Genomic DNA, 25411 nt, shown 5'->3' with positions numbered 1-25411 from the left:
TACAGATAAGACTAGATCAAGTATCAGCCTACAAATCAAAGCAAGGGAATGAAAAATCAACCTGAGTAAGTTAATCAAATTCATACCAGAACTTGAAAATTTAGCAGGGCTTAAAACTGCAGGGTGGCCCATTGGCTTATTAGCAGGACACAAATCCATGAGTGCTCACGTAAAGGACAAGTGACTTTACTGACTGACTGTTGGGTTCCACTCCCAGCCTTCAGTTGGTTCTGATAGTATACTAAGTTAAACGGTGTCATTGCCACAGAGGAACAAACAACATTACAAAAAAACCTGATGTGGTAGTACTTATGCTGATAGTAGTCTTTCTTACTTTTCTTTTCAGATCTTACTGCCAAGCATGGAAGTGACATTGAGGATATAAAATGCAGCTCCACAGAAATTTTGGCCATTCAAAGCCATTGTGAACCAGAGTATAGTGAACCAGGTAGAAATTTTGGATGAATCATTGAGTTTATCAGCGGTTAGCTATATGTGATATAAAAGTATAATACACTCACATGTAAGGTCTACTATGAGACAGTTTTCATGTTTAAAATTTTATTATTGCAATCCAAGTTGTCATTTTTTCTCTTATCTGTCCATTTGCATTTGTTACTATCATTAACCGATTATCCTTCTAACATCAAAACTGCATAAGATACAGAGTTACAAAGACTGAGGAAGAAGAACAGAGGAAATAGCATTAATATTTAAATCAGAAATCTTATTATAGTTCATTAAATAAAATTTTATATTTTACCTCATTATTAGTAATCTTGCTGACCTTTGTGCTTTTGTAAATTTAACTTTTTAATCAATTAAAACAATCCTGGGCAGCCCGGGTGGCTCAGTGGTTTAGCACCACCTTCAGCCCAGGGCCTGATCCTGGGCACCCAGGATTGAGTCCCACATCAGGCTCCCTGCATGGAGCCTGCTTCTCCCTCTGCCTGTGTCTCTGCCTCTCTCTCTGTGTGTGTGTCTCATGAATAAATAAATAAAATCTTTTAAAAATTTAAAACAATCCTATCATTATTGTTACTATTATTATCATACCAGATTTGGACTCTGAATCTTCTTTTGTTCCACTGTAATATCAAGTTGTGTTGCTTCTTAACTATGTTGATGAGGGGCACCTGGGTGGTTCAGTTGATTAAGCATCTGCCTTTGGCTTAGGTCATGATCCCAGGGGCCTGGGCTCAAGCCCTGCATGGGGCTCCCTGGTCTGCTTCTCCCTCTCCCTCTGCCCTTCCCTCTGCTCATGTACTCTCTTTCTCTCTCTCTCTCATAAATAAATAAAATATTTTAAAAATTGAGTAGCTATTTTGATGATACTATTATTTAGTTACATTTTATTTATTTATTTATTTATTTATTTATTTATTTATTTATTTATTTATTTATTTTAGCGAGGGTGGAGGGAGGTAGGCAGAGGTAGGGGAAGAGAGAGAATCTTACACAGGCTCTATGCCCAGTGTGGAGCCTAATATTACAACCCTGAGATCATGATGTGAGCCAAAATCAAGTCAGATACTTAACTGACTGAGCCACCCAGGTGCTCCTGTAGTTACATTTATAATTAAATCATATTAATCATCTATTTGGAAGTTTACTGCTTTATTTATGAAAGTGTTAGAAACACACTGACTGCTTATGAAAAAATGAGTTTCAGTTTCTGAAGCCCACCCCATAAATAGGTAATTCTGTGCTGGGCCACCCAGACTCCAGACTTATTAAGGCAAAGAATTAGTCTCCATTAATACTATTTACTTAACATCACCAATATTTAGTATGAAGACAAAAATAGTACTGTCTGCTAAGTACTGACAACTTAAGTTGTCAGAATTGAAAGCATAATTATACATAAGACTCTTAGAATTTCTCTCATACAGTAAACTCAATAAAGTTTAGTTGTCAGTGTATTTTTTAAATCACTACTATCACTGTTGAGACAGCATGTGATATATGTGTAATTTCTTATAGATGGAAATTTAAAACTATTATTTTGTATTTCAAGTAGCCCAAATGTCTTTTTATTAAAACTTTGTGTTGGGGATGCCTGGGTGGCTCAGCGGTTAAGCACCTGCGTTTGGTCCAGGGTGTGTTCCTGGAGTCCAGGGATCGAGTCCCACGTCAGGCTCCCTGCAGGGGGCCTGTTTCTCCCTGTGCCTGTGTCTCTGCCTCTCTCTCTGTGTCTCTCATGAATAAATAAATAAAAATCTTTAAAAAAATAAGTAAAATAAAACTTTGTGTTGTAGCAGAATGATCAATATAATAGTCACTTACAAAGAGTTCTAAACTAAATTTTATTCAATGTTTATGTAATTAATTATTTTTTAAACTTTTTGTATTCTAGTGGAGTTAGAAATGCCATTAACTCATCTACATCTAACAAACCAACCTTCTTCCGTGACTTCATTATGTACAAGACTTCAGACATTTCCATTTTCTCCTGTTTGTAAAATGTAAGTAAAGATTATAGCTAGAACTCAAATTACAATTCAAAATAACCAGTCTTAGGCAGCCTGGGTGGTTCAGCGGTTTAGTGCTGCCTTCAGCCCAGGGCGTGATCCTGGAGACCCAGGATCAGGTCCCACGTTGGGCTCCCTGCATGGAACCTGCTTCTCCCTCTGCTCGTGTCTCTGCCTCTCTCTCTGCATCTCTCTGTGTCTGTCATGGATAAATAAAATAAAATCTTTAAAAAAAATAACCAGTCTTTAATTAAATCCCTCCATATAAAAGCAATTTCCAAGATACCTCTGTGAAAGAATGTAAACAAAAACAGTGTTTATAGTAAGCAAATAGAATATATGAATATATATGTATATACTTATTTTTATATGTATAGAATATCTTTAAAAAGATGCAAGAATCAAGTAACTTTGGTTATGTCTGGGAGGGAACTGGGTAGCCTGGCAATATGGGAGCTAGTAAGTGATAGAGCCAGGTTCTTTCATATTTTTAGTATTTTGAACGTGAACATATAACCATTTAAAATAAATAACTTGAAAAATTTTAAAGATTCTGGCACTAGAACAATTTGCTTAGGATATTGCCACTGGATACCTGCCAATGGAGCTCCCACTATTGGCACTCACTGCTATGAAAGACAGTGTAGTTGTATATTTATTTGCTCAGGCTGCCTTAACAAATACAATAGATGAATGGCTTAAACACCCAGACTATGTTAAATTAATTTAAATTTATTTAGTTTGGAGGATAGAAGTCTAAGATTAAGCAGGACTGGATTCATTATGAGATGTCTTTCCTTGGCTTCATCTTAGGTAACTGTCTTCTATCTTCTTTTTTTTTTAAAAAAAGATTTTATTTATATATTTATTTGAGAGAGAGAAAGCATGAGCAGGGGAAGGGGCACAGGGAGAGAGAGAGAAGCAGACTCCCCGCTGAGCATGGAGCATCATGTGAGGGCTGACACTGGGCCCCTGAATCCCAAGATCATATCCTGAGCTGAATCAGCCACTTAACCAACTCAACCACCCAGGTGCCCTGTCTAGCTTTCTCTTCTTACAATCTTTCCTCCATGCATGTCTATGTCCTAAATTCCTATTCATATTGGATTAGCTTCTATCTTAACCACCCATTTTAACTTAATTATCTCTTTAAAGGCCTTGTCTCCAAATACAGTCACATTCTGAGGTACTGAGAATTAGAGCTTCAATATATGAATTTGCCCTCCAGTGGAGTCTGAGATAGCTTTTGTTGCTATCTTCTACCATGTGGCATCGTATATCTTAATGTTTTCTAAATTAGATCAGTCTGCTATCCGGAATTGTCTCTGCATTTCCTTTCTCTTATGCCCGTTACAAAACTAGGAGCATAACCAGTCCATCCCCTTTTATCCCCACTGTAACCTTGAAACTTAATGAGTCCTAAAATAATACATTTTCTGGAAAATTACAGGAAAGTCTACAAGTGTCTGACGAATTATTCCCAGAATGGATGCTGTGGGAGCTGAGTATTGAGTTTTGAGTTCTTAGCTCTGATTGGCTAATCTGTCAGAGGAGAATTCTGTTGGATTTTTGGGAGCAACTGGAGCAACTTATCACTAGCTGCTCAGGTTTCTATTTAATGGTCTCAGGAAGGTGTCACAGCACACAATGAAGGAGTCTGGTATTGAGGGCCCCAACTACCTTCATCTGGCAAAGGATTGTGTCATTTGGGGAATAAACCTATGATATATAGAATCTACCATGAATCAGATTCTAACTCTAAAAATAATCTCACAGAACAAGTACAGAAACTACTTATAATTTGTTTAAATACTTTTAGTTCCTTGGCTAAGGTGCAGATGTTTATTTGCAGGGCATGTACTATCTTTTTTAGTGCTCTTTTACTTCACATACCCTAATCCATCTATTAGGGCAGATTGATAATCAAAAACAGAAACTAGCAGAGATTAGTACAATCTTGAATTTCAATAGGATATTAAAAGTATTTACTTAATTATCATAAACTTTTAATCACACAAGCTATATATCTACTTACTGTTATAACTCAACTAATTAGAACTTACAAAACTTAAGTCTTTTCTATGTATTATTATTTGCATAAGTTAGAACAAAAAAGGCTTTTTAAAATTAGCCATAGGTTCTAGGGCCATTGGAAACAACTTAAAGAGGTCATCTCATCATGCTACATTCATTAGCAAGAGGTAAATCACTTCAATTCGGTTAATGAATATAAAAACCTTAAAATTCCTGTTTAAAAAAATGGATTTTCACCTCAACTGTGTACCTAAAAACAAAGAAAAAAGTGTTAAAATTTAAAAAAAAGAAGGGAAAAATAAAATGTAGTGTTATTATACCTTTAACTTGATTTTATGTCCCCAGTTACTTCTATTTCATTACACAAGATTTTTGCTGGAAATATAACCAATTAACAAATATTTTGAGTGCTTACCACATGTCAAACTCTATGCTAGACTTTCTGAAGCTGAAAAGTCTGTGTAGCATCAGACTTTATTTCCATGCTGATTACTGAATTATGAACTTATTTTTATGTATGACTAAACAATATATCAAATTCAGACATGTCTTCAGAAAGTTATATTAAAAGTAAGAATATTTGTTTATTTTATGGTCTCCTGTTGGCCTTGGCTTGCCTTCCTTTTGCTTTAAAGTAATTACCTATAATCTGAGGAGTCTGCTTGTCAAAGAGATCTTGGTGTAAAGTTCAAGAATTATCTAGAATCTCACATTTTGCCACCTCATGATAGATTTTGGATTATGTTGGTAAACTGGATAGCTTAGACATAAAACCTAGCTAGCTTTCTACTACCTGAGACTATCAACTTAACTAGCAGTACTTATAATTAGCGTGCCCATATATGTCCCATATGAACAAAGAAACAGAATACAATCAATTCTTTCTTTGCAGGGGGTTGGGACACCTGGGTGGTTCAGTGGGTTAAGTGTCCACCTTTGGCTCAGGTCATGATCCCAGGGTCCTGGGATCGAGCCCCACATTGAGCTCTGCATTGGGCTCCCTGCCCCATGGGGAGCCTGCTTCTTCCTCTCCCTCTGCTGCTTCCCCTGCTTGTGCTCACTCTCTCTCTCTGTCAAATAAATAAATAAAATCTTTTTTAAAAATTCTTGCCTTGGAGTGAGAGGTTTGGGGGCATAGATCAAAGGGTTTATGGATTAGTGTTATTTTCCCTACCAACGCCATAACTTCATAGCTACTGATAAACTGTGATTTACACTAATTGTCATGCGTCTTTCTTCCTTTCTCTTCCTGGCACCCCAAGACATGCAAACAGACATACATCACTCACACACCCACTGAGATTGAAGAACCTGAAATAAACTTTAGCACTAAACTTTTACCTTCCTAAGAAGTTAGAGGGGACAACTTTTTCACAATGACCCTCAACCAGGAGTGGCTCCAGAATTTGTTTAGAACGGACTTGGGGACAGCAATTTCATAAAAATTTGTATTAAAGCTATTGTCTTATATAGAAAGCACAGTAATTTTACATAAATTATATTTTTATTTTGCGTGGCTTGTAGGGTTGGTGCCGGCACACTTCATAGAAGGAAGTGCTAAAACCCTCCTAAGTCAGCCTCCTCTGGCTCCAGGTTCCCTTGAGGGAGGTAGAGGTAGGAGTTGAGATATAGGCAAAACAGGAGCAATTCAGAGGCTAACAAATTCCCAAACCTTCCAAGGGGAGGAAAAGTAAGTATTTGAAATTTGGTCTATAGAACACGCTACTTCAGTCCACACATTTATAGAGTAAATTTTTTACTTGCTTTTGAATGTAAAAAAAAAAAATACTTAGAACAATAATTTTCTTAAAATTTTAGTATGTAAAAAGGCTCAATATTATTAATACATTAAGCTTTAACTCTTCATTCTCAGTAATTTGCTTTCTGCTGAAGAATCAGCTCACAAGTACTGGATGATGTGGCAGTTAGAAAGCTGCAGAAGCTCTTTGAACCCATTTTTGTTTACAGGTAAAGATTAATTGATTTTTGAATGCTAAACAAAAAGTAAATATGAAAGGTATAATTAGTAGAAATGTATTGTCAGTATTCTTCTTATTTTTTATTACTGTTACTGTCGTTATAAAAAACACAGTTCCAAGGACACCTGGGTGGGTCAGCGGTTGAGCCTTTGGCTCAAGACATGATCCTGGGGTTCTGGGATCGAGTCCCTCATTGGGAGCCTGCTTCTCCCTCAGCCTGTGTCTCTGCCTCTGTGTGTGTGTCTGTGTGTGTCTCTCATGAATAAATAAATAAAATCTTAAAAAAAAAAAACACCACAGTTCCAAAATTAGGATTTCAAATTTTTTCATCATAATTTTGTGTTGATGCTTATAATGTAGATAATGATTTAAGTAGTTGTGCTGCTTCAGTTCCTCCTTATATTGTGATTTGTCATTATTTAGGTTAGAAGTAATAAGGTAGAAAACTATGCCACAATATGTAAGATGATAGTCATCATAAAATCTGATCAAATATATCTTCTAGTTTAGGTTCATTACAATAAAATAGAATTTCAAATTTAGGAAATCTTACTTTAATTCTTCAAAGTGCTATCAAATGTATTAATTTAGTAATTGCTAAAATGGTCAAACAAAATAATGGGTCTATCTCCTAGTAAATACTAGAATAATTTTAACTTCATGATACTTCCACAGATTGAAATAAATCCCTAAATGACTTCTTTTTTTTTTTTTTTTTTTTTTTTTTTTCCTAAATGACTTCTATTGCTATAATACTCTGGACTTTTATAAGTATTAGCATCTTGAAGATGCTAGTTATATAACTTCACATTTCACTTTTTTCCCAATGTGTGAAAAGCTATTTCATAAGGAATGTTCAGTATAATTTTATTTATTGTATTTTTCATCTCTTTTGCCCTGTGAACTGTTTCTATTTGTTTTTGGTTTGTTATTGTTTTTTAAGTGCCAAGAACTGAAGAGCCCCGCAGCCAATGTTCAGTTACAGATTTGAAAAAGATATTTTCTATTGAAGAAGAAAGCCTTGTAGTTAATCCTATAAGCACAGAGTGGTGGAAAGAAGGAGGACTAAATCTGATAGAAACAGAAACTTTGGAACTTCTGAATACGTATTTGTCTGGTAATGATTTATCTTCTAGTGATACTACAATGGAGATATTTTTGCCAACAAAACTACTTCAATTAGAATGTGAGTACATAATAGTAAATATTACTTGTGTGAATTTTTCAGAATGAGAAAATGTTAGATGCTGGCTTTCCACTAGGTGATTGGGAAAATAAAACTAAATTCCAGCATTCAGTATTACCTCTGGCTCTGCCAGAATTTATAACTTTGAGTTCCATTAAGCCCCATTTTCTTCCTTGAAAAAAATGAGGAAGTTTGGCTAGCTCCTCCTAAAATCCTTTGTTGTCCTAAAATTCTATAGTCTGTTTTTAAATTTCTAGCCATTTTCAATTAAAGTGACTTTGTTTCTTTTTATAAATGATTAATTGCTAGTCTAGTGTTTATTTTACATCAGACTAGACTCAAACCAGCACTGTTATTTTTAAATCTGACAGGTGAACTCTGGGTGTTCAATAATAATATCTAGTAACTTCTCTTTAACAATAGATAATCTATCTTTGTATCCAAAGTATTTACTCACTTAACTAACATTCTTTACTTATACAATTTAAGGCAGCAAAAATGTCTTTTGAGTATCTATCTTTCGAGTTATTTTGTTATATATGCCACTATTATAAATATAACATGCTTTGCCTGAATTATACCTTTTTGAAGTATATGGATTGTTTTTAAATTAGTTTGTGCAATAGTAAATTCAAATCTTAAGAAATTGGGAAAGTTCACTTTTAGTTTATTATATTTATATAAATATTTATATATTTTTAATACAATTTTATGTGTATGTTGGAGACTGCTCAAGGAGATAGAAACTAGGGCAAGAATGGGTATCAGCAAGAGATGTTTCAAAGACAGAAGACAGAGGGCTTTGGTAAAAAGGAAAATAGACTATGTCAAGGAAATGTACACCTATCCTAAGGCCTAGATGGTTACTCAGGGTGGAAAAAGAATTTTAAAAGAGATTAAGTCGATTGACAGACAACGAAAAGAGAGAGGAAGATTTTATGGGGTCTTCAAATATCCAAAATAATGTATTAAATCTATAAGACTATGTAAAATCTCTACTAGTATATGTAACTATTTTGAGGTTAAAATAAAACATGTAATTCACCTTTACATCAACAGAATTATGATAGTTTAATTCTAAAGTTTAAAAAACTACAACCAAAAAAGTAATAAAAATAAATAAATAGCAATAACTGTATTAGTGCTGGTGCATTGTCAAGTTGTCAAGATAGCGGTGATCAAACAGAGAGAAGTAGAAGAAAATAATCAGAGAAGGAAGTAATGACAGGTCATATTTGCCTGCTAAACATACCAGGATATCTCTAGAAAATATCTCAGAAGTTGCAAATTGGTGACACTCTGGTCTTAGCCCACATATTATTGACCCATATTAATGTTTTAATTAACTACCAGTATGTACAGTTTCAAGAGTTACAGATAAATGATCTGTATTTTGTCCTTAAAAATTCCAAATACCAGACCTATATTCTTATATAGCAACAATTGGTTGGAGCCACTAGCAGCTCATCACTTTAGACACGCCAGTAATAGCTCACCCACCTCCAATTCCCCACAGTTCCCAGCACTCATAAATGAGACCAGGTGTTAGTTGGCATTTAGCATTACTCTTGCACTTTTGTCTTACATTTAATATAGTTAAGAGGAAAATAAAATGTTTCTTATACCATTATCTCTAATAAAAGCAAAAACAAAAAAATATAGACTACTTTTGGAAGAAAAAAACTCAAAATTTATCTTCCTAAAGATTATGATTTAAGCACGGGCCATATACTTCATTCATTTACATAGCTTATTTATCTGGCCCTATAGACATTTAAGTTTTTCTCAAATAAACTTTGTAAGGTACAATTTATAATAATAAAATGTACCCATTCTAACTGTACAGTTTTATGTATTTTGACAAATGTGCATACCAATGAAACTACTCATCATAACTAAGATATAGAATATTTCTATCACTAGAAAAGTTCCCTGAGCCCCTTTGCATTCTGTAGTCATTTCCATCCCTCTCTTCTTACAAACTTCACTACTGACCCCAGGTAACCTCTGATCTACTTTCTGCCACTAGGTAGTAGTTTCCCTTTTTCTAGAATTTCATTTATGGAATTATATAGTAATTCTTTTGTGTCTGGCTTCTTCCACTCAGCATAACATTTTTGAGATTATTTATGATGTTATGTGTATGACTAGTTCATTTCTTATTACTGAGGAATTTTTCATATGGATATATGAAACTCTCCTGGATTTATTGCCAGATTTTTACTATTAGGAAAAAACTTCTATAGTGTTATTAAAGAAATCTTTTTGTGGACATATGTTATCATTTCTTTTAAGTGAATATATGTTATCATTTAAGTGAATATCTATAATTACTCAGTCTTACAGTAGGTATATATTTAACTTCATAAGAAACTACTAAATTGTTTACCAAAGTCATTGTATCATTATGTATTCATACTAGCAACGTGTGAGAGTTCCAGTTACTCTATATCTTTGTCAACAATTAGTATTGACAGTCTTTGATTTTAGCCATTCTTATGGGTGTGTTGTGGTATCTCACTGTGGTTTTAATTTGTATTTCCTGATGACTAATGATGATGAACATCACTTTACATGGTCACTGGCCATTTGTATACCTTCCTTTAAAAATATATTAGAAGGGAGCCTGGGTGGCTCAGTTGTTTAAGTGTCTGACTCTTGGTTTAGCTCAGGTCAAGATCTCATTGGTAATGAGATGGAGCCCTGGGGCAGGCTCCGTGCTCAGTGGGGAGTCTGCCTGAAGATTCTCTCCCTCTCCCCCTCCCTCTACTTGTATTCTCTCAAATAAATAAATAAACCTTAAAAATATATATATAATGGATTTATTGAAATATAATTCATTGGTATGCATGGGTGGCTCAGCGGTTAAGCACCTTTGGCCCAGGGTGTGATCCTGGAGTCCCCGCATCAAGTCCCACATTGGGCTCACATTTATGAATAAATAAATAAAATCTTTTAAAAAAAGAAATATAATTCACATACCATGCAACTCATCCATTTAAAGTATAAAAACCATTCAGTGGTTTTTACTATATCCATGGAGTTGTAATCGCCAGTAATTCTAGAACATTTTTCTCATCACCTAAAAGAAATCTCATACCCCTTAGCAGTCACTTCCCATTTTCCCAGCTGTGGAACTACTAATTTATTCTCTGTATAGATTTGTTGACCCTGGTTGTTTCATATAAATGGAATTATACAATATGTGTTTTTTCGTGATTGGCTTCTTTCATTTAGCGTATTTTCACAATTAATCCTTGCTGTAGCATACATATATGAAGTATTGTTCAAATACCCTGTCCAATATAAATTGGCTTTCATTTTAAATATTAAGCTATAAGAGTTCTTTGTATATTTTGGATATTATCCTTTTTCAAGTATATGTATTGCAGATATATTCTTCTGGTCCGTGGATTGCTTGATACCTAAGGTTTTGACCTTCAGACTTAATTGCAAGCCTATTGGCAATAGGACTTTTCTGAAATTCTTTGCCTGGTAACCTAGCTCCAGAAATAAGAAAAAGAGGTGCTGAATTATTGCCCTTTTTAGAAATTTATTTTATTCAGGCCAAAATTGATTTTACTTATTTATTTATTTAATCATGAGAGACACAGAAAGAGGCAGAGACATAGGCAGAGGGAGAATCAGGCTCCCTGCAGGGAGTTTCATGTGGAACTTGATCCCAGGACCCCACGATCACGACCTGAGCCAAAGGCAAACGCTCAACCACTGAGCCACCCAGGTGCCCCCAAAATTGATTTTCAAAGTAGTAAATAAAGTACTTCTTAGGATCAAATTATAGTAATAAGAACTTACAAAAATTATCCTAATACCCAAGTAGTACACTCATTTATGCTTGGAAGTCATTTGGATATTTTTATTTTCTGTTTTCAGCATCGCTAGAACATAAAAGTTGTTCCTCACCTATTGAACTTATTGATGAGAAATCTACAAATGATCATTTATTACTTTCACAAAATATTTCATCTCCAGCAAAAGAAGTATCAGACTTGTGTTTTTCTGATGATAATTTATCTGTTAAGCAACCAACAAAAGAAGAAAACCCAAAGAATGATCTAGAACCAGTTTACAGAATAAGCGAAAATAAAGAAAATGAAGATTACTTGGAACTTGACTGTGCAGTACCATCTGATGAATTATCTTCCTCTCCAAAAATTGAAAAAGCATCTTTTAAACATGGTAAAAAATGGGAGAATGATTTGGATCTTTTGAGTGACTTTATTATGCTGAGAAATAAATATAAGACTTGTACCTCCAAGACTGAAGTCACAGGCAATAAAGAAAACGATGGTGGGTAATTTAGTAATATTTTGGCACAGATATGATAGCTTTAAGGGCTAAATGTATAATTCATTACAGAAAGTAAGGAAATATAGCTCTTTCAAATAGAATATATTCTTTTTCAAAGTCAAAGGAAATGGCATTCATTCATGATGATACTGCCTATGGAGATAGATGTGGCTATTTAAAATATAGATACAGATACATATTTTCCAAAAAATTTAAAAGTGCATTTCAACTTGTAAAAAGCCACTATTTGTAAAACTTTCTTTCTGCAACTTGGCTATACAGGGTCATAGTATTTCTAACTTGTATTGATCATTCTACCATTCTTTTTTCTCCTTTAGCTGACAGTCCTCAGTATTATGACTTATATTTTAATGTATACTTAAGAATACTTTGCCCATTTGGTTGTTCTACTCTTTTTAACTTTGCTAAAGAGTTTCTGTGTTAGTTGTAACTGTTTTACATTCACTGCTTATAACTATATCAAAGGGAGTGTGTGTCATGTCATTTCACTTCTGGTAAAGAAACAATAGGTATTCTAGAATATGTTTGACATAAATTACCCAGAAGAATTAAGTACAAAAATATTTTTGTGTGAGAATTACAGTATACTTAGGTATTATAGTCTCGTATTAACATATAATTCCACTGTTTAGTTAGTAAGCCCATTTGACTCTCAAACTAAGCTCCTTTCTCCAAGTTAGACTTGATTAGTAACAGAGGTAATATTTTGGTGTATATTTTACTTCTTGCCTTATTTTATAGTTAATTCAAGAGCAAGAAAGAATGGTACAACTTATTAGGCCCCCTCAAAAATTCTAGTAATTGGTATTATTTAATCCTAGTTATTCCAATTATTTATAGTTAATTAAAAGTGTACTTACAATCTATTTTAGGATATTTTACTCCATGATTTTTCACATGCATTTAAAGCTAATTTGTTAAAATGGTATTACATTTCCAAAATTATCTTGTAATCATATTATTAATAGATAACATTGCTATCTAATTAACATAAGTAACTATAAATAAGTTAATTAGTTATATGTATATTTGTAATCCTCTACAATGCTTGGGAAAGAAGAAAGGAAACTGACATTTTTGAACATTGAATGCCAGCACTAAATTACATGTTGGAGATAAATACGATATTATTGCTCACCCTGAGAAGCTAACCATATAGTAGAGTAAGGCTTATAGAAAATGCCTGAGACGTGATCCTGGAGTCCCGGGATCGAGTCCCACGTCGGGCTCTCTGCATGGAGCCTGCTTCTCCCTCTGCCTGTGTCTCTGCCTCTCTCTCTCTCCCTCTGCATCTCTATGAATAAATAAATATAAAAAAAAAACTCATGAAAATTAAAAAAAAAAAAAAAAGAAGAAGAAAAAGAAAATGCCTGAGAGCTGAAGGGGGGTGATGGTAAGAATTGTCCTAATTAAGAAAGGATGGAGGGATGCCTGGGTGGCTCAGTAGTTGAGTGTCTGCCTTCAGGGTCCTGGGATCGAGTCCCACATTGAGCTCCCTGTGAGGAGCCTGCTTCTCCCTCTGCCTATGTCTCTGCCTCTCTCTCTGTGTCTCTCATGAATAAGTAAATAAAATCTTAAATAAAGACATAAAGGATGGAGACGGGGAGGACTTGGGGCATAGGAGAGAATTAGTAGCAGAAGGAAGAGTATATGAAAAGCCACAGAGAAATGCAGTTGAGCTATATGTGCCTTTTAGGTGTCAGGAACTGTATTTGATGTTTAATCTTTATAACAATATTCAAAATAGGTATATTTATCTATATTTTATATATGAGGATACTGAACCTAGATCAGAACTGAGATCAAAACAGTGATCTGTTGATGCCAAGATTCTTTATGCTACTGCAATTCAGCACTGTGTCACATCCATTAACCTGAATAGTTGTTCAATTTAATACTGACATGTTTCAAGGAAGAACTTTAACAACTGTGACCATATTACATGAAAGCATTTTAAGTAAAGCAGCATTAAGTTTTCCTGAGTAATGCAAAATAATATTTTTTTATTAGAATTTCAAGATAAAGAAGAACCTTCTTTGACTCTTCAGGAAGCAAGTCCTATTGTTTGTACTCATAAAGCTCTAGAGAAAATGAATCAGGAAAGGAGAGCAGATAATGTCATTGAAATTCAAGCATCAGGTATGATGTATGCTTTTTAAAATACATTCAAATTAAGTAAATTTGAATGTACTTTCCTGAGTAAGACATACCTGATTTTCCATGCAATTTTCTTCACTTGTTTCAGATGTTTCTTCATCCCATTCCTACTTTCAAGATATTCCCACACCTGGAACACCCTATTCACTGCCTCCGCCCTGTTCCATTGCTCTACTCCAGGGCACTCAGTATTATGTCTTCCTTCATTTAAACAGCTGCTTCCCTACATTCATTAGACAACAGCACACTGCAGCTGCTCAGGCTCTTCTGCCCAATCAGGAAAAATGAAAAATCTGAAGCTTATTCCCTGTGTTCTCTTACCCACTGTCAGGGTGATATTTTAAAAAGCTATTATTGTTTCCAATACTGACTAAAATTTTTGCTTCTGCTATGAAGAATACTGTTTGACTCCTAAAGAATAGCCTGCTTAAGAACATCATGCTCATTATTAGAATCAATAAGGAAGTATGACACTAGCTTTTAATATCTTTTCATTGTTTTGGTTCAGTTATTATTTATGACCTTAAGGTGGTAACGCTCATCTTAAAGTATTGATACTCTAAGTGAAAACTAGAAACAATTTGTCATTGTTGTAAATTCGTTCAGCTTAAGGTTGTAAGCTGATTGCGGAGGGAAAAGAAAATAATTATGTGATTCTCTTTATATGGCTCTTCACACTTGTCATGCCAAATTAGTTACTGAATAAATACCATAAAATTATACTAATTCCATAGAGGGGTCTTTGTTTGTTTGTTTCATTGTTAATTAGTTTACTTAGAACAAATATCCTAAAATGAACCTCTACATTAACTCATGATTTTTAACTCAGGAAAGAATTTGGATGTAGTTCAGTTTTCCGTGAAGTGACATATTTAATTGGTTTGTCAAAAAGAGCATACCATCCTTATAAAACACTATCTTTAATGCTTTTATTTTCACAGATAGCCAGTGCCAAGCATTCTGTCTCCTAGAAGCAGCAGCTACTCCTATCTTTAAAAAGCTTGAATGCCTCTGTACTCTCCCTGCTGCTGATTGGACATTTGCCACTGTCATTTTTGACCAAACAAGGTTCTTCTTAAAGGAGCAAGAAAAAGTAATAAGTGATGCTATTCAGCAAGGTGAAGACAAATAAAAGTCAATTATTTAAAAGGATAACAATTTATGTATTATGGTATCAAATGAGTAAAAATTGAATATAGAAGGTATAGAAATGAGTCATGAATGAAGGCATAACTTTAATTCAGAATATGACACCCATAAGCTAATACTGGAGGGTGAGCTAAGTAAGGAGAAAAAGGTAACAAATATCATCTGGCATTGCTTCTCAGTGATGCTCCTAATTGACATATATTACTTGACAGATTCCTATTGCAAAAATCAAGTTAACCCTATTATTGTTAACATCTGAACCACCTAATTGCCTCCCAAGATGGGGGGAGGTTGAAAAATAGATTAATTAAAGTCAATCCTGGGACTTTTCTTCTGGTCAAGATGGAGTAACAGGGATGAGTTTACCCTCCATTCAGGAAAAAAAGAAAAAGAAAAGACAAAGACAAAATACACGAAACCAGTTTTTAAGACCCTAGACATGAGGCAGTGAAGCACAGTGATACCCGAGAGATGAGAAACAAGTAAGGTGAGCCCTATCATTGCCCTAGCTTACTGCATTGAAAGAGTCACCAGGCCACACCACAGGGAGAGATACTAGGCAGAGCCCAGTGGAGAATCCGTGTTGAGGAAACAGAACTGAGAGTCCAGGGAGACCAAGGCAGCTAGAGTTCAGAAGATAGGATATGAGAGAGTGGAGAGCTTCATACAGAGGATTGAACAGAATACTGATCAAAGAGTGTATGTGAGGAAACCACCTGAGTTTGGGGAAACAAACCATCTGAAAGGATTACAGTAAGTAGTACTCTGCACTCACGCAGGGCAGGGAGTAATGCCTGCTCCCATCAGCTAGGTGAGAAAAACTCATAATTTGTTGGGCACCCAACATGGTAAAATTCACGTCTGGCATCCTATCAAAGATTACCAGGCATAACAAGAGATAGGAAACCACAATCCATAATGAGAATAATCCATCAAAGCAAGCTCAAAACTGACAAAGATGTTAGCATTATTAGGGAAGGACACTGAAACTTCTTATAACTGTGTTCCATATGTTTAATAAGTTGGAGATGTAAAAAGGACACAAATCAGGCTTCTAGAAATGAAAATACAATGTATGAAATGAAAAAATGTACTGGATTAATGGCAGGGTAAATATTGCAGAAGAAAAGATTAGTAAATTTGAAGACATAGCAATGGAAACTATTAACAAAATAAAACACAGGTAGATAAAAGAATCTTTAAAAAGAAAAAAAAGAGCATCAGTGTGCTGTGAAATAATTTCAAATAGCCTGACATAATAGTAACTGAAGTCCTCAAAGGAGAGGCAAAGGGGGTAAATAGAAAAAGTATTTGAAGAGATAATGACTGGAAGCTTTCCAAACTTAGTTAAGAACTACAAACCCAGAGGTCCAAGAAACTCAGTGAACCCCAAGCACAAGAAGCATAATGAAGCTACATCAAGGCATATCATTATCAAATTGCTCAAAACTAGTAGTACAGAAAATTGTAGGAGCAGCCAGAGAATTAAAAAAAAAAAAGTTGCATAAGGAAAGCAAAGATAAAGATGACATAATTTCTTATCAGAAGTAGTACAAGTAAAAAGACAGTGGAGTAAAATCTTTAAAATACTGAAAGAAGGGCAGCCCCGGTGGCGCAGCAGTTTGGCCCTGCCTGCAGCCCAGGGCGTGATCCTGGAGACCCTGGATCAAGTCCCACATCGGGCTCCCTGCATGGAGCCTGCTTCTCCCTCTGCCTGTGTCTCTGCCTCTCTCTCTCTCTCTCTCTCTCTCTCTGTGTCTATGAATAAATAAAATCTTTAAAAAATAATAAAATAAATAAAATACTGAAAGAAGGGGTGCCTGGGTGGCTCAGTAGGTTGAGCGACTGACTCTTGATTTGGGCTCAGGTCATAATCTCAGGGTCCTGGGATTGAGCTGGGAGTCTACTTGAGAATAAACTCCCCTCCCTTTAACCCCCTTCCTCTCCCTCTCTCCCAAATAAATATTTTAAAAATAAAATGAAATACTGAAAAAAATCCTAGTTTTCTATACTAGGCAAAAGTATACTATGAGAGCAAAGGTGAAATAAAGATATTTTCATACATACAAAAGCTGAAAGAATTTGTCAGCTGCAGACCTGCACTTTAAGAGATGTTCCTCTAAAGAAAGAAGAAAAATGGTACCAAATCTAGTTTCTCTGCCCTGTTCTCATCCCTTCCAGGCCATGACTGACTTGTTTCCACAAGTCCTTATAGGGGCTGGATATACTACCCATAAATGATTCTCCTGTTGCTTCTTGTTTTCCAGTGACGACTTCATATTTGCCTTGATCTTTATTGATTGATTTGATGAGCAGTTTTCAAAGTTTTTAGCAGAACTTTTGGTACAAATAAATATTTCATGGGCTCCCATTATATAAAATGGAGAAAATTAGAGCTTTTCTGGTTGAATTGGGGCAGCAGCCCTAGATTCCTATCTTCTTGATATCATTTTTGCACACAGTGCAAAAATCCAATCTATCATCTTCAAAAAGCTCTGGAACTACATGGAAAACATTAAGTAGACAGTTGGTCTGTCCTTGTAAATATATCTCTGGTTTGAGTCATATCTTTGGACAAATATTCCCAGGTGTCTCTACCTCCATTTCAAGGTATTGCTTTATTTTATAATCACTCATCTTTGTCTTCACCAGGTGGCAAGCTATAAGTTTAATTTTCTTCTTGTTTTATAGCTGAGAATCACTCAAGAGTAGGAACACTAAGGATAGCTGTCTGGGTTTGAATGCCAGGTCCACCATTTATTCACAAATTGACCTTGGACAGTTACTTAACCTTATTCAGACTGTTTCCTCATCCAAAAAATGAGGATCATAATAAACTTGTCTGACAGGGTTATCATTATAGATTCAGTGAAATAACCAACTTATAAACAGCCTGGCACATAGTAAGCACCTGATAATGAATGTTACCTAGTGTTGTTAAGCATTCTGATACATGTTCCAAAATTCTTATGTGTATCTTATGTTTTTAAATATGTTTCTTCTTGCTTAGGTACAAACCATGAAAAAGAAATGACGTTTAAACATGCTGCTCTCTTACATCTTCTGGTAACAATTAGAGATGTCCTTTTAACGTGCGGCTTGGACACAGCATTGGGTTAGTGAGAGAAATTTTTACTTCTCCTTTTGTTCCTATTAAAATATTTTATCTGAAATAACTTACTTTTTTGAAAAAGAGGCACCTTATGAGAAATTATGTAACCTCTTTTACTTCCACATTAAATGATATATACATTTTGGCATAATTATAATAGAATATATATTTTTAATCTGCCTGTATCCTTTAAAAGAAATCATTTGTAACAAATATCATCACTTAGAAAACTAGGTTTAAGATTCTTTAATCTAGGCCTGAATTACAGAGTCATAATGGACTTAGGCAGATTTGATTGTATAATCATTGTCATGCACTACTTTTTAATGTAAGATGATATTTTGCCATGTACATTATAGGTCTTCATTGAATGTGGCTTTGAATCTTTGCTAGCTGAATATATATAATTAATATAACCAAATTAATAGTAGTAGGATATTGTACAATTTCTTTTTTAGTTTTGCCTGTGAATTAGGGTATGAATTACTAGAGGAATAAAAATCAAGATATTTTGAATACATTGGAAAATTTTAAAGATTTTAGAAATTTTTTCTAAACTATCAAATTCATTAAAATATTTGTCTCAATACATTACTGTTCTAGGCTCCTTATTGCAAGGTTATGTAGACTTGTTTAGTAATGGTATGCTTATAGAATTGTTTTATAATTTAGAATGTCTGAAACCCATTTAAAATATAAAATGAAAATAATTTTTCTCTGCTCTATGACCCAAAGGTTTTGTTTTATCTGACCCAGACAAGTATTTCTCTAATCCAAGGTTTGATAAGTACTGAGCAGCATTGAATTACAACTATACTCCCTCTACAGCACTGGGAGTTAATATTTGCCAAGTACTATATTAGTATTATCTGGCAAAGTATTATAACTAAGTTACAGCTACATTTAGAAAGCCCAACATGGTCCTTTTCCTTTCCTCTCCAATTAAACCACTTGGGTATTGATGCTGGATTGGGTTGTTTTCCTTCCATCCCCAAACAAATATGGACTGGGGGCTCTAGCCCTAGTTTACAGTACCTGAAACTGGTATAAGGATATAGTATCACATGTTCTTCTATTTAGTCATCTGTCTTCATTATACTTTGCTTTTTCCATAAAAGATCATCAGTTCTACCAAAAGCATAACGTAAGGCAGAATGTCAGAATCTAGAATATCTGAGCCCCCAGTGCTGTAGAGAGTCTTGTGACTCTGCTGCTCGATACTTAATAGTTTTAGAGAAATATTTATGGAGGATTGCTTGAGGTATGTTCACCTTTAAGTACTCTTAAAATCTACGCTAGGATTAAGTGTGACCATGAAGAACTATATACTGTATACTTGGGCTGAATTATTTTTGCTCCTCGAAGAAATACTTTTACTAAATCAAAGTTGGGCATTGCTATTTGGTTACCTTGAGGCATACTATGAAAGTAAAATACTTATTGGAAAACAAACTTAAGCTCTGTACCAAGCTTTTAACCACCAACATTTTTAGTGGAGAGATCTCTCACTCCTCTAAACCTCTAAAAATCAAAGAGTGAATTAGATTGTTCAATTTTCTTTTTCTCTGCATAGTGGCTGAGAAAGAAATTTGGTCCATGGGGATCTGGCAGTCTGTTTTGGTGCCTTCCAGAATTCTGTATTTTTCTACCAGTTTCCAGTTTGCTACCTTTCCCAAGCTAGGAAGCTAATGAGTTTCAAGATTAAAGTATAGAGTTTCACTTCTGGGCTTTAACCCAGAAATAAATTCAGTATTGTGTAATGCGTATTATGGCAGTGATATGTACTAATGGCATAAAGGATGGAGACTGTTACCCTTAAAGCTGAACATTTGTTTAAAAATAAGTAGGAGCTTGCCAAGTAAGTAAAGTATGAAAGGGTATTATAGGCAGCATTAAGAGCCCAGAAGAATGACCCAGTGGGTATGCTGCATATGGTTCTATGTAGCTAAACTGAAGAAGTATAAGGTAGAAAGGAGTAGGAACTAAGCCTGAAGACATAACAACCAAATCATGAATAGCCTTTTAAGCTGCACAAAAGAGTTCAGATCTTTTTCTGTAGATGATAGGGAGCCCATTGAAACAGGGATGCTACTGGATTAGGCTTCTCTTTCAGAAGGTTAGAGAATCAGGAAGAGCTTTTAAGAGAAATTCCTGGGAGAGTCTGGATTTACTATGAACTTTCAAAGATGGGTCTCAGGATTCTGTGTTTAGAAACTGCTTTAGTGAGTCTGAATTTAGGCTCTGCTGTTTTAGCAGCTATACAAATAAATTATGCATAAATATCATGGATTATTTACCAAGAGCTTATAGACTAATGAGATTGTTATATACATGAATAAGAAATCAAGTATAAAAGCCAAGAAAATTCCAATGAAGTGGTATTTCCATAGGACTTGCTATAAGTGTAGACCAAGGCAGGAGGCAGGAAACGATGGGATATATTCAGAGGATATATAGACTATGTTGTTATGTAACTTAAAAGGAGACATTTTTTTAAAAAAGATTTTTATTTATTTATTTATTCATGAGAGACACACACAGAGAGAGGCAGAGACACAGGCAGAAGCAGAAGCCGGCTCCCTGTGGGGAGTCCAATGCGGGACTCGATCCCAGGACCCTGGGATCACAACCTGAGGGGAAGGCAGATGCTCAATCACTGAGCCAGGCGTTCCTGAAAAAGGAGACATTTGATACATATTTTTCAGCTTCATTCAGTTTTGAGGTTTTCATTAGTCAATATCTTTGATCAAAATCAGAAAAGGATTAAAGGAAATTTATGACTCTTGTTTTCTTTCAAGTTTTTCCCATGGAATTTCTCAAAGAACAAAAAGGCATGCCTCCCCCACCCCTCCACTTTTGTTTTTAACAGGATATTTGTCAACTGCAAAAGATATCTACAGAAACATTTTAGGCTCCTATTTGGATGACATTTGGAGACAATTGGAGATCATACAGTTTATTAGGGAAAAAAATCCTGAAACCAACTACAAGATACAAGAACTACAATGTCAGATACTAAATTGGATGCAAAGTGAACAACAGATTAAGGTAAGTGCTGGAATAAAGCAGATAACGGTAATCAGTTTAAATAAGAATTGGATGTAAGATCAATTTTTGCATTTAACACTGAAATTTTGAAATAGGCTAGACTATTTGGTTCCTTGATAGTTTTCTTCTTGAGTAAGTTAACAAAAAGAATCAGACTGAGAGAAAGGGTGAGTTGCGCCATTGTTCATATATATTGAATTTTTTAAAACTTTAATTTTTATTATATACAGTTTTCTATGGATTGGCTTTCCAAAGCTCAGAATTATTGTCTGGCACTTTATGTTCATGAACATATACCAAATAACAGAACCAGAATAATTTATTTTTAGATTTTGAGCCAGAATCTCATCTTACATGATTCCATAAAAAAAAAAAAAAGCATTTAACATTGGATTACATTGGAAATTTTTGCCCACCCCTGCCTCAAGCATATGAAGGTTGCATTGATAAAGACTTAAGAGGAAATACTTTCTTAAATGTTTTCAAGCTGAAAAACATTTCAAATGCTTTATGCTAAATCTGGATACAAATGTGGCCTTTTTCTTCTTCTTTTTTTCTTTGCCCCTCCTGTCTCTATCTCCAACTCTGGTTACTTAGATAACTTACTTGTCATTAAAGTAAAATAATCAGTAAGAAATTGAAATTCATTTGTTGTCCCCCACCATCACAAGAAAAAGCTGTAATAATAACTAGGAAAATATAGCAACAAATATTGGTTTTCTCCAACCAATTCAAACTTATCTGGGTTGAATTTAGCACTAACAGTGCAGATAGAGGCAATTTATGTATACACTTACCTATATGAGAGTACATGGATGCTAAAAATGCTTTACTCCAAAATATTTTCCTCATTGATGTTTGATCTTACCAGAATTTATTCCTTTGTGTTTAAGCACTGACATCTTTTACAGCACAAATATCTAGTTGGTAATCTTATTTGTCAATAGTTTCATGTAACCAATTAAGCTTGTTATTTTGTCACAGTAGCAAAACTATGAAAAAATAATTATTCAGAGATCTATGAAATTCTTATTTTTGATCAGGTGCTGATTATAATAAGAATGGACTCAGATGGTGAAAAGCATTTACTCATCAAAATTCTTAACAAAATGGAAGGTAGGGAGTTTTAAATTACACTTCTTTTGGTAGCAAATATTTGGAACATATAAAAATGTAGCGATCTAAGTTTTTAAATTAAGATATAATAACATACTATAAAATTCATTCTTTAAAAGTACATAACTGGGGATCCTAGGTGGCTCAGCGGTTTAGTGCCTGCCTTCAGCCCAGGGCGTGGTCCTGGAGTCTGGGGATCGAGTCCTACATCGGGCTCCCTGCAAAGAGCCTGCTTCTTTCTCTGCCTGTGTCTCTGCCTCTCTCTCTGTGTCTCTCATGAATAAATAAATAAAATCTTTAAAAAAATAAATAAATAAAAGTACATAACTCAGTGGGATCTAGCCAGTTTTTAAATAAATCTTGACTAAGTCTGCAATATAAATATTATAAGGTACTTATGTGTACATTATATGTACCTTTGTGTGTATTAAGTTGACACCTTTTATTGTCTACTAGTTGCTAAATGATTCTGTATACTTACAATAACTCTATAAATCAGTTTTACAAATAAGTAAACTAGGGTTCATAAGGGTATAACATGCCATATCTCACAGGTAGTAAATGAGGAAATCAGGATTTGAACCAAGGTCTGTCTTGTTCTAGTGTCATTCTTCAATTCTTCTACCTACTGTTGCCCCCTCTGCCAACCCTTTCCACCTTGTGCCATGGAACCTGTTGCTTATATGGAAACTCTTCTCCTTTTTTATCTTCTGGTGTTAAGTGAACCCAGCTTTCCCCTGATGATACAGCTCCCCTGTATCCCTTTCATAGGTAAGCTGATAATTCTCTCTCATATATATATGTGATATATTTATTTCATAGGGTTGAAAGGGCCATTTCTTGCTTTCCATTATCCTTACTAAAACATTATTCCTCTATCCTCTGAGGCTTTGCCATATTGCCACACCCTTCTCTACCACTCTGTATTGCCATCATTTAGTAACCCCCCAAGCATTCCCCATCATCCATGGATATTTGTGCACCTGCTTCATGGTATTCTTTTCACTCCTAGTCCTGCAATTATCCTAGGTGTCATTAATGTGAACAACTCATTCAACACCCGGATCCTACAGTCTCATTAGCTTCCACAGCAGAAATGATATTCACTTCTTGGATATGCCATTGACCTTGTAATAATGCATAACTGTGCTCCTTATGAACTTTAAATTCTATTACATTGTTCTCTGTCCACAGCCATCTGACCTCCTCCATGATGTTCAGCATCTTAGAGGTCTGTAATCAGTCAACTCCTTATTTGTTTCACATTTTTCTCTTTCCAGAGTTGGTGATGTGCCCATGACTTTAAACAGTCTTGTCAGGCAGCCCCGGTGGCTCAGCGGTTTAGCGTCGCCTTCAGCCCAGGGCATGATCCTGGAGACCCCCTGCATGGAGCCTGCTTCTCCCTCTGCCTGTGTCTCTCTGCCTCTCTCTCTCTCTCTCGTGCATAAATGAATAAAATCTTTAAAAAAAAGATATAAAAAAATCAGTCTTGTCCTTCTGCTGTACCTTACATTTAAACCCCAGCTCTAAATCCATCAAGACATTTAATCCCTCTGTTCCTCTACCTGAGCTCCTGAGCATTATTAAAGAAAATCAGATAGTTTGGTACCACTACAGACTTACCTTCTCTGACCTTATATGGGCTCTATACCTCTTCACAACCTTTCATCTTACAACCTTATCATCTGCAAACTTACCTTCACTTTTCTATTCTTTTATCTTTTCATCCTTTCTTTATAAAGGAGGTGAACCTCTTCCCTTCAAAAACCAACTTTTCACTTCTGCTTTGGATCCCATCTCTTCCTACATCAGTGTGTTCCCATCAGTTATCTCCTCACCCAACCTTCCTCTCTAATGACTCTCCCTTAATCTTTAAGTCTTTCAGTCTTAAAAAATAAAATACCACCCTCAACCTATGTTACCCTTTGTTTACTATTTCTCTTCCTTCCATAAATTGCATCTTTGGCCACCTCCAAATATATTTCTTTGCTGTAACCCTACCCAGTTATTTATCATGCTGTGTCCTATCTCCATGCCCTTACACCTCCTGTTCCTGCTATCATGGTACTCTTCTCCCCTTCTTTAGCAGCTAACTTCTATACATCCTTTAAAAATCAGTTAAAACGTTTGTTCAGGAAGCTTTGATTTAAAGGCTTTCGCTTGTACTCTCAGTGTATTATGCGCATACTTCTAAGGCAGTACTTACCATCTTAGGCTGTAACAACTGATTCTCTTGTTTGTTTTCGTCACTAGCATATCACCTTCTGGAGGGTAAGGACCATGCCGTAATTTGTATTCCCAGCACCCCCTAAAATGCCTGGAATATAGAAGGGACTTAATAAAAACGAACTGAATAACTGAACTAGTGGATGCCTCTCTACTTACCTAGTGGACTGAGACTAGTGAAAAAGATTAAATTGAACTATGTACAAATATTGGAAATGTCTGCGTATCAGTGCAGTTAGCAAAATTAACTGTTAAATTATAGTAATATGAGAATGGAAGACTCTTTCAAGCAGAACTTTATAAGGTGCTATTTCTAGACATTATCATGTATTTAGAATCCAAATTTGCAAGCTTGGATCTTATTATTTCATCCAGTTTTCCAGTCTTGGGAAGATGAGGTCTTATCCACCAAATTCACAAGCTATTACTAGTACCAAAATGTAAAAGCAGTAGTTAACAATTGTGAGCCTGAACCACTGCCACATCTGTCTGGATTTAGGGTAACTGAAAACATTTTTTTAAATTAGGAAAGTGCTGAGCAATGTAATATTATGAAACAAAAGGATTTGGTAACTGGTGTAATACTTTTATGAAGAGGTTT

General features: G+C 35.0%; 1 protein-coding gene across 3 annotated transcripts in view; it reads left to right on the top strand.

The window, feature by feature from the left end:
• Positions 1 to 25411, top strand: part of SHOC1 (shortage in chiasmata 1) — an 81488-nt gene that overhangs the window by 29922 nt on the left and 26155 nt on the right. For 2 of the 3 annotated variants that reach the window (XM_025432221.3, XM_049091894.1), the window contains 10 exons: positions 347 to 448; positions 2357 to 2465; positions 6379 to 6473; positions 7428 to 7670; positions 11565 to 11981; positions 14013 to 14141; positions 15101 to 15277; positions 18319 to 18423; positions 21290 to 21468; positions 22512 to 22584. In XM_025432221.3, the coding sequence (XP_025288006.1) occupies positions 347 to 448; positions 2357 to 2465; positions 6379 to 6473; positions 7428 to 7670; positions 11565 to 11981; positions 14013 to 14141; positions 15101 to 15277; positions 18319 to 18423; positions 21290 to 21468; positions 22512 to 22584 (1629 nt within the window). The remainder of the gene's footprint in view (positions 1 to 346; positions 449 to 2356; positions 2466 to 6378; positions 6474 to 7427; positions 7671 to 11564; positions 11982 to 14012; positions 14142 to 15100; positions 15278 to 18318; positions 18424 to 21289; positions 21469 to 22511; positions 22585 to 25411) is intronic. The other variant, XM_035696679.2, reaches the window with a different exon arrangement.

This window comes from Canis lupus, chromosome 11 (genome assembly GCF_003254725.2).
Source record: "Canis lupus dingo isolate Sandy chromosome 11, ASM325472v2, whole genome shotgun sequence".
Lineage (NCBI taxonomy): Eukaryota > Metazoa > Chordata > Mammalia > Carnivora > Canidae > Canis > Canis lupus.
The sequence above is the reverse complement of the archived record's forward strand: the minus strand, read 5'-3'. Positions and strand labels throughout refer to the sequence as shown.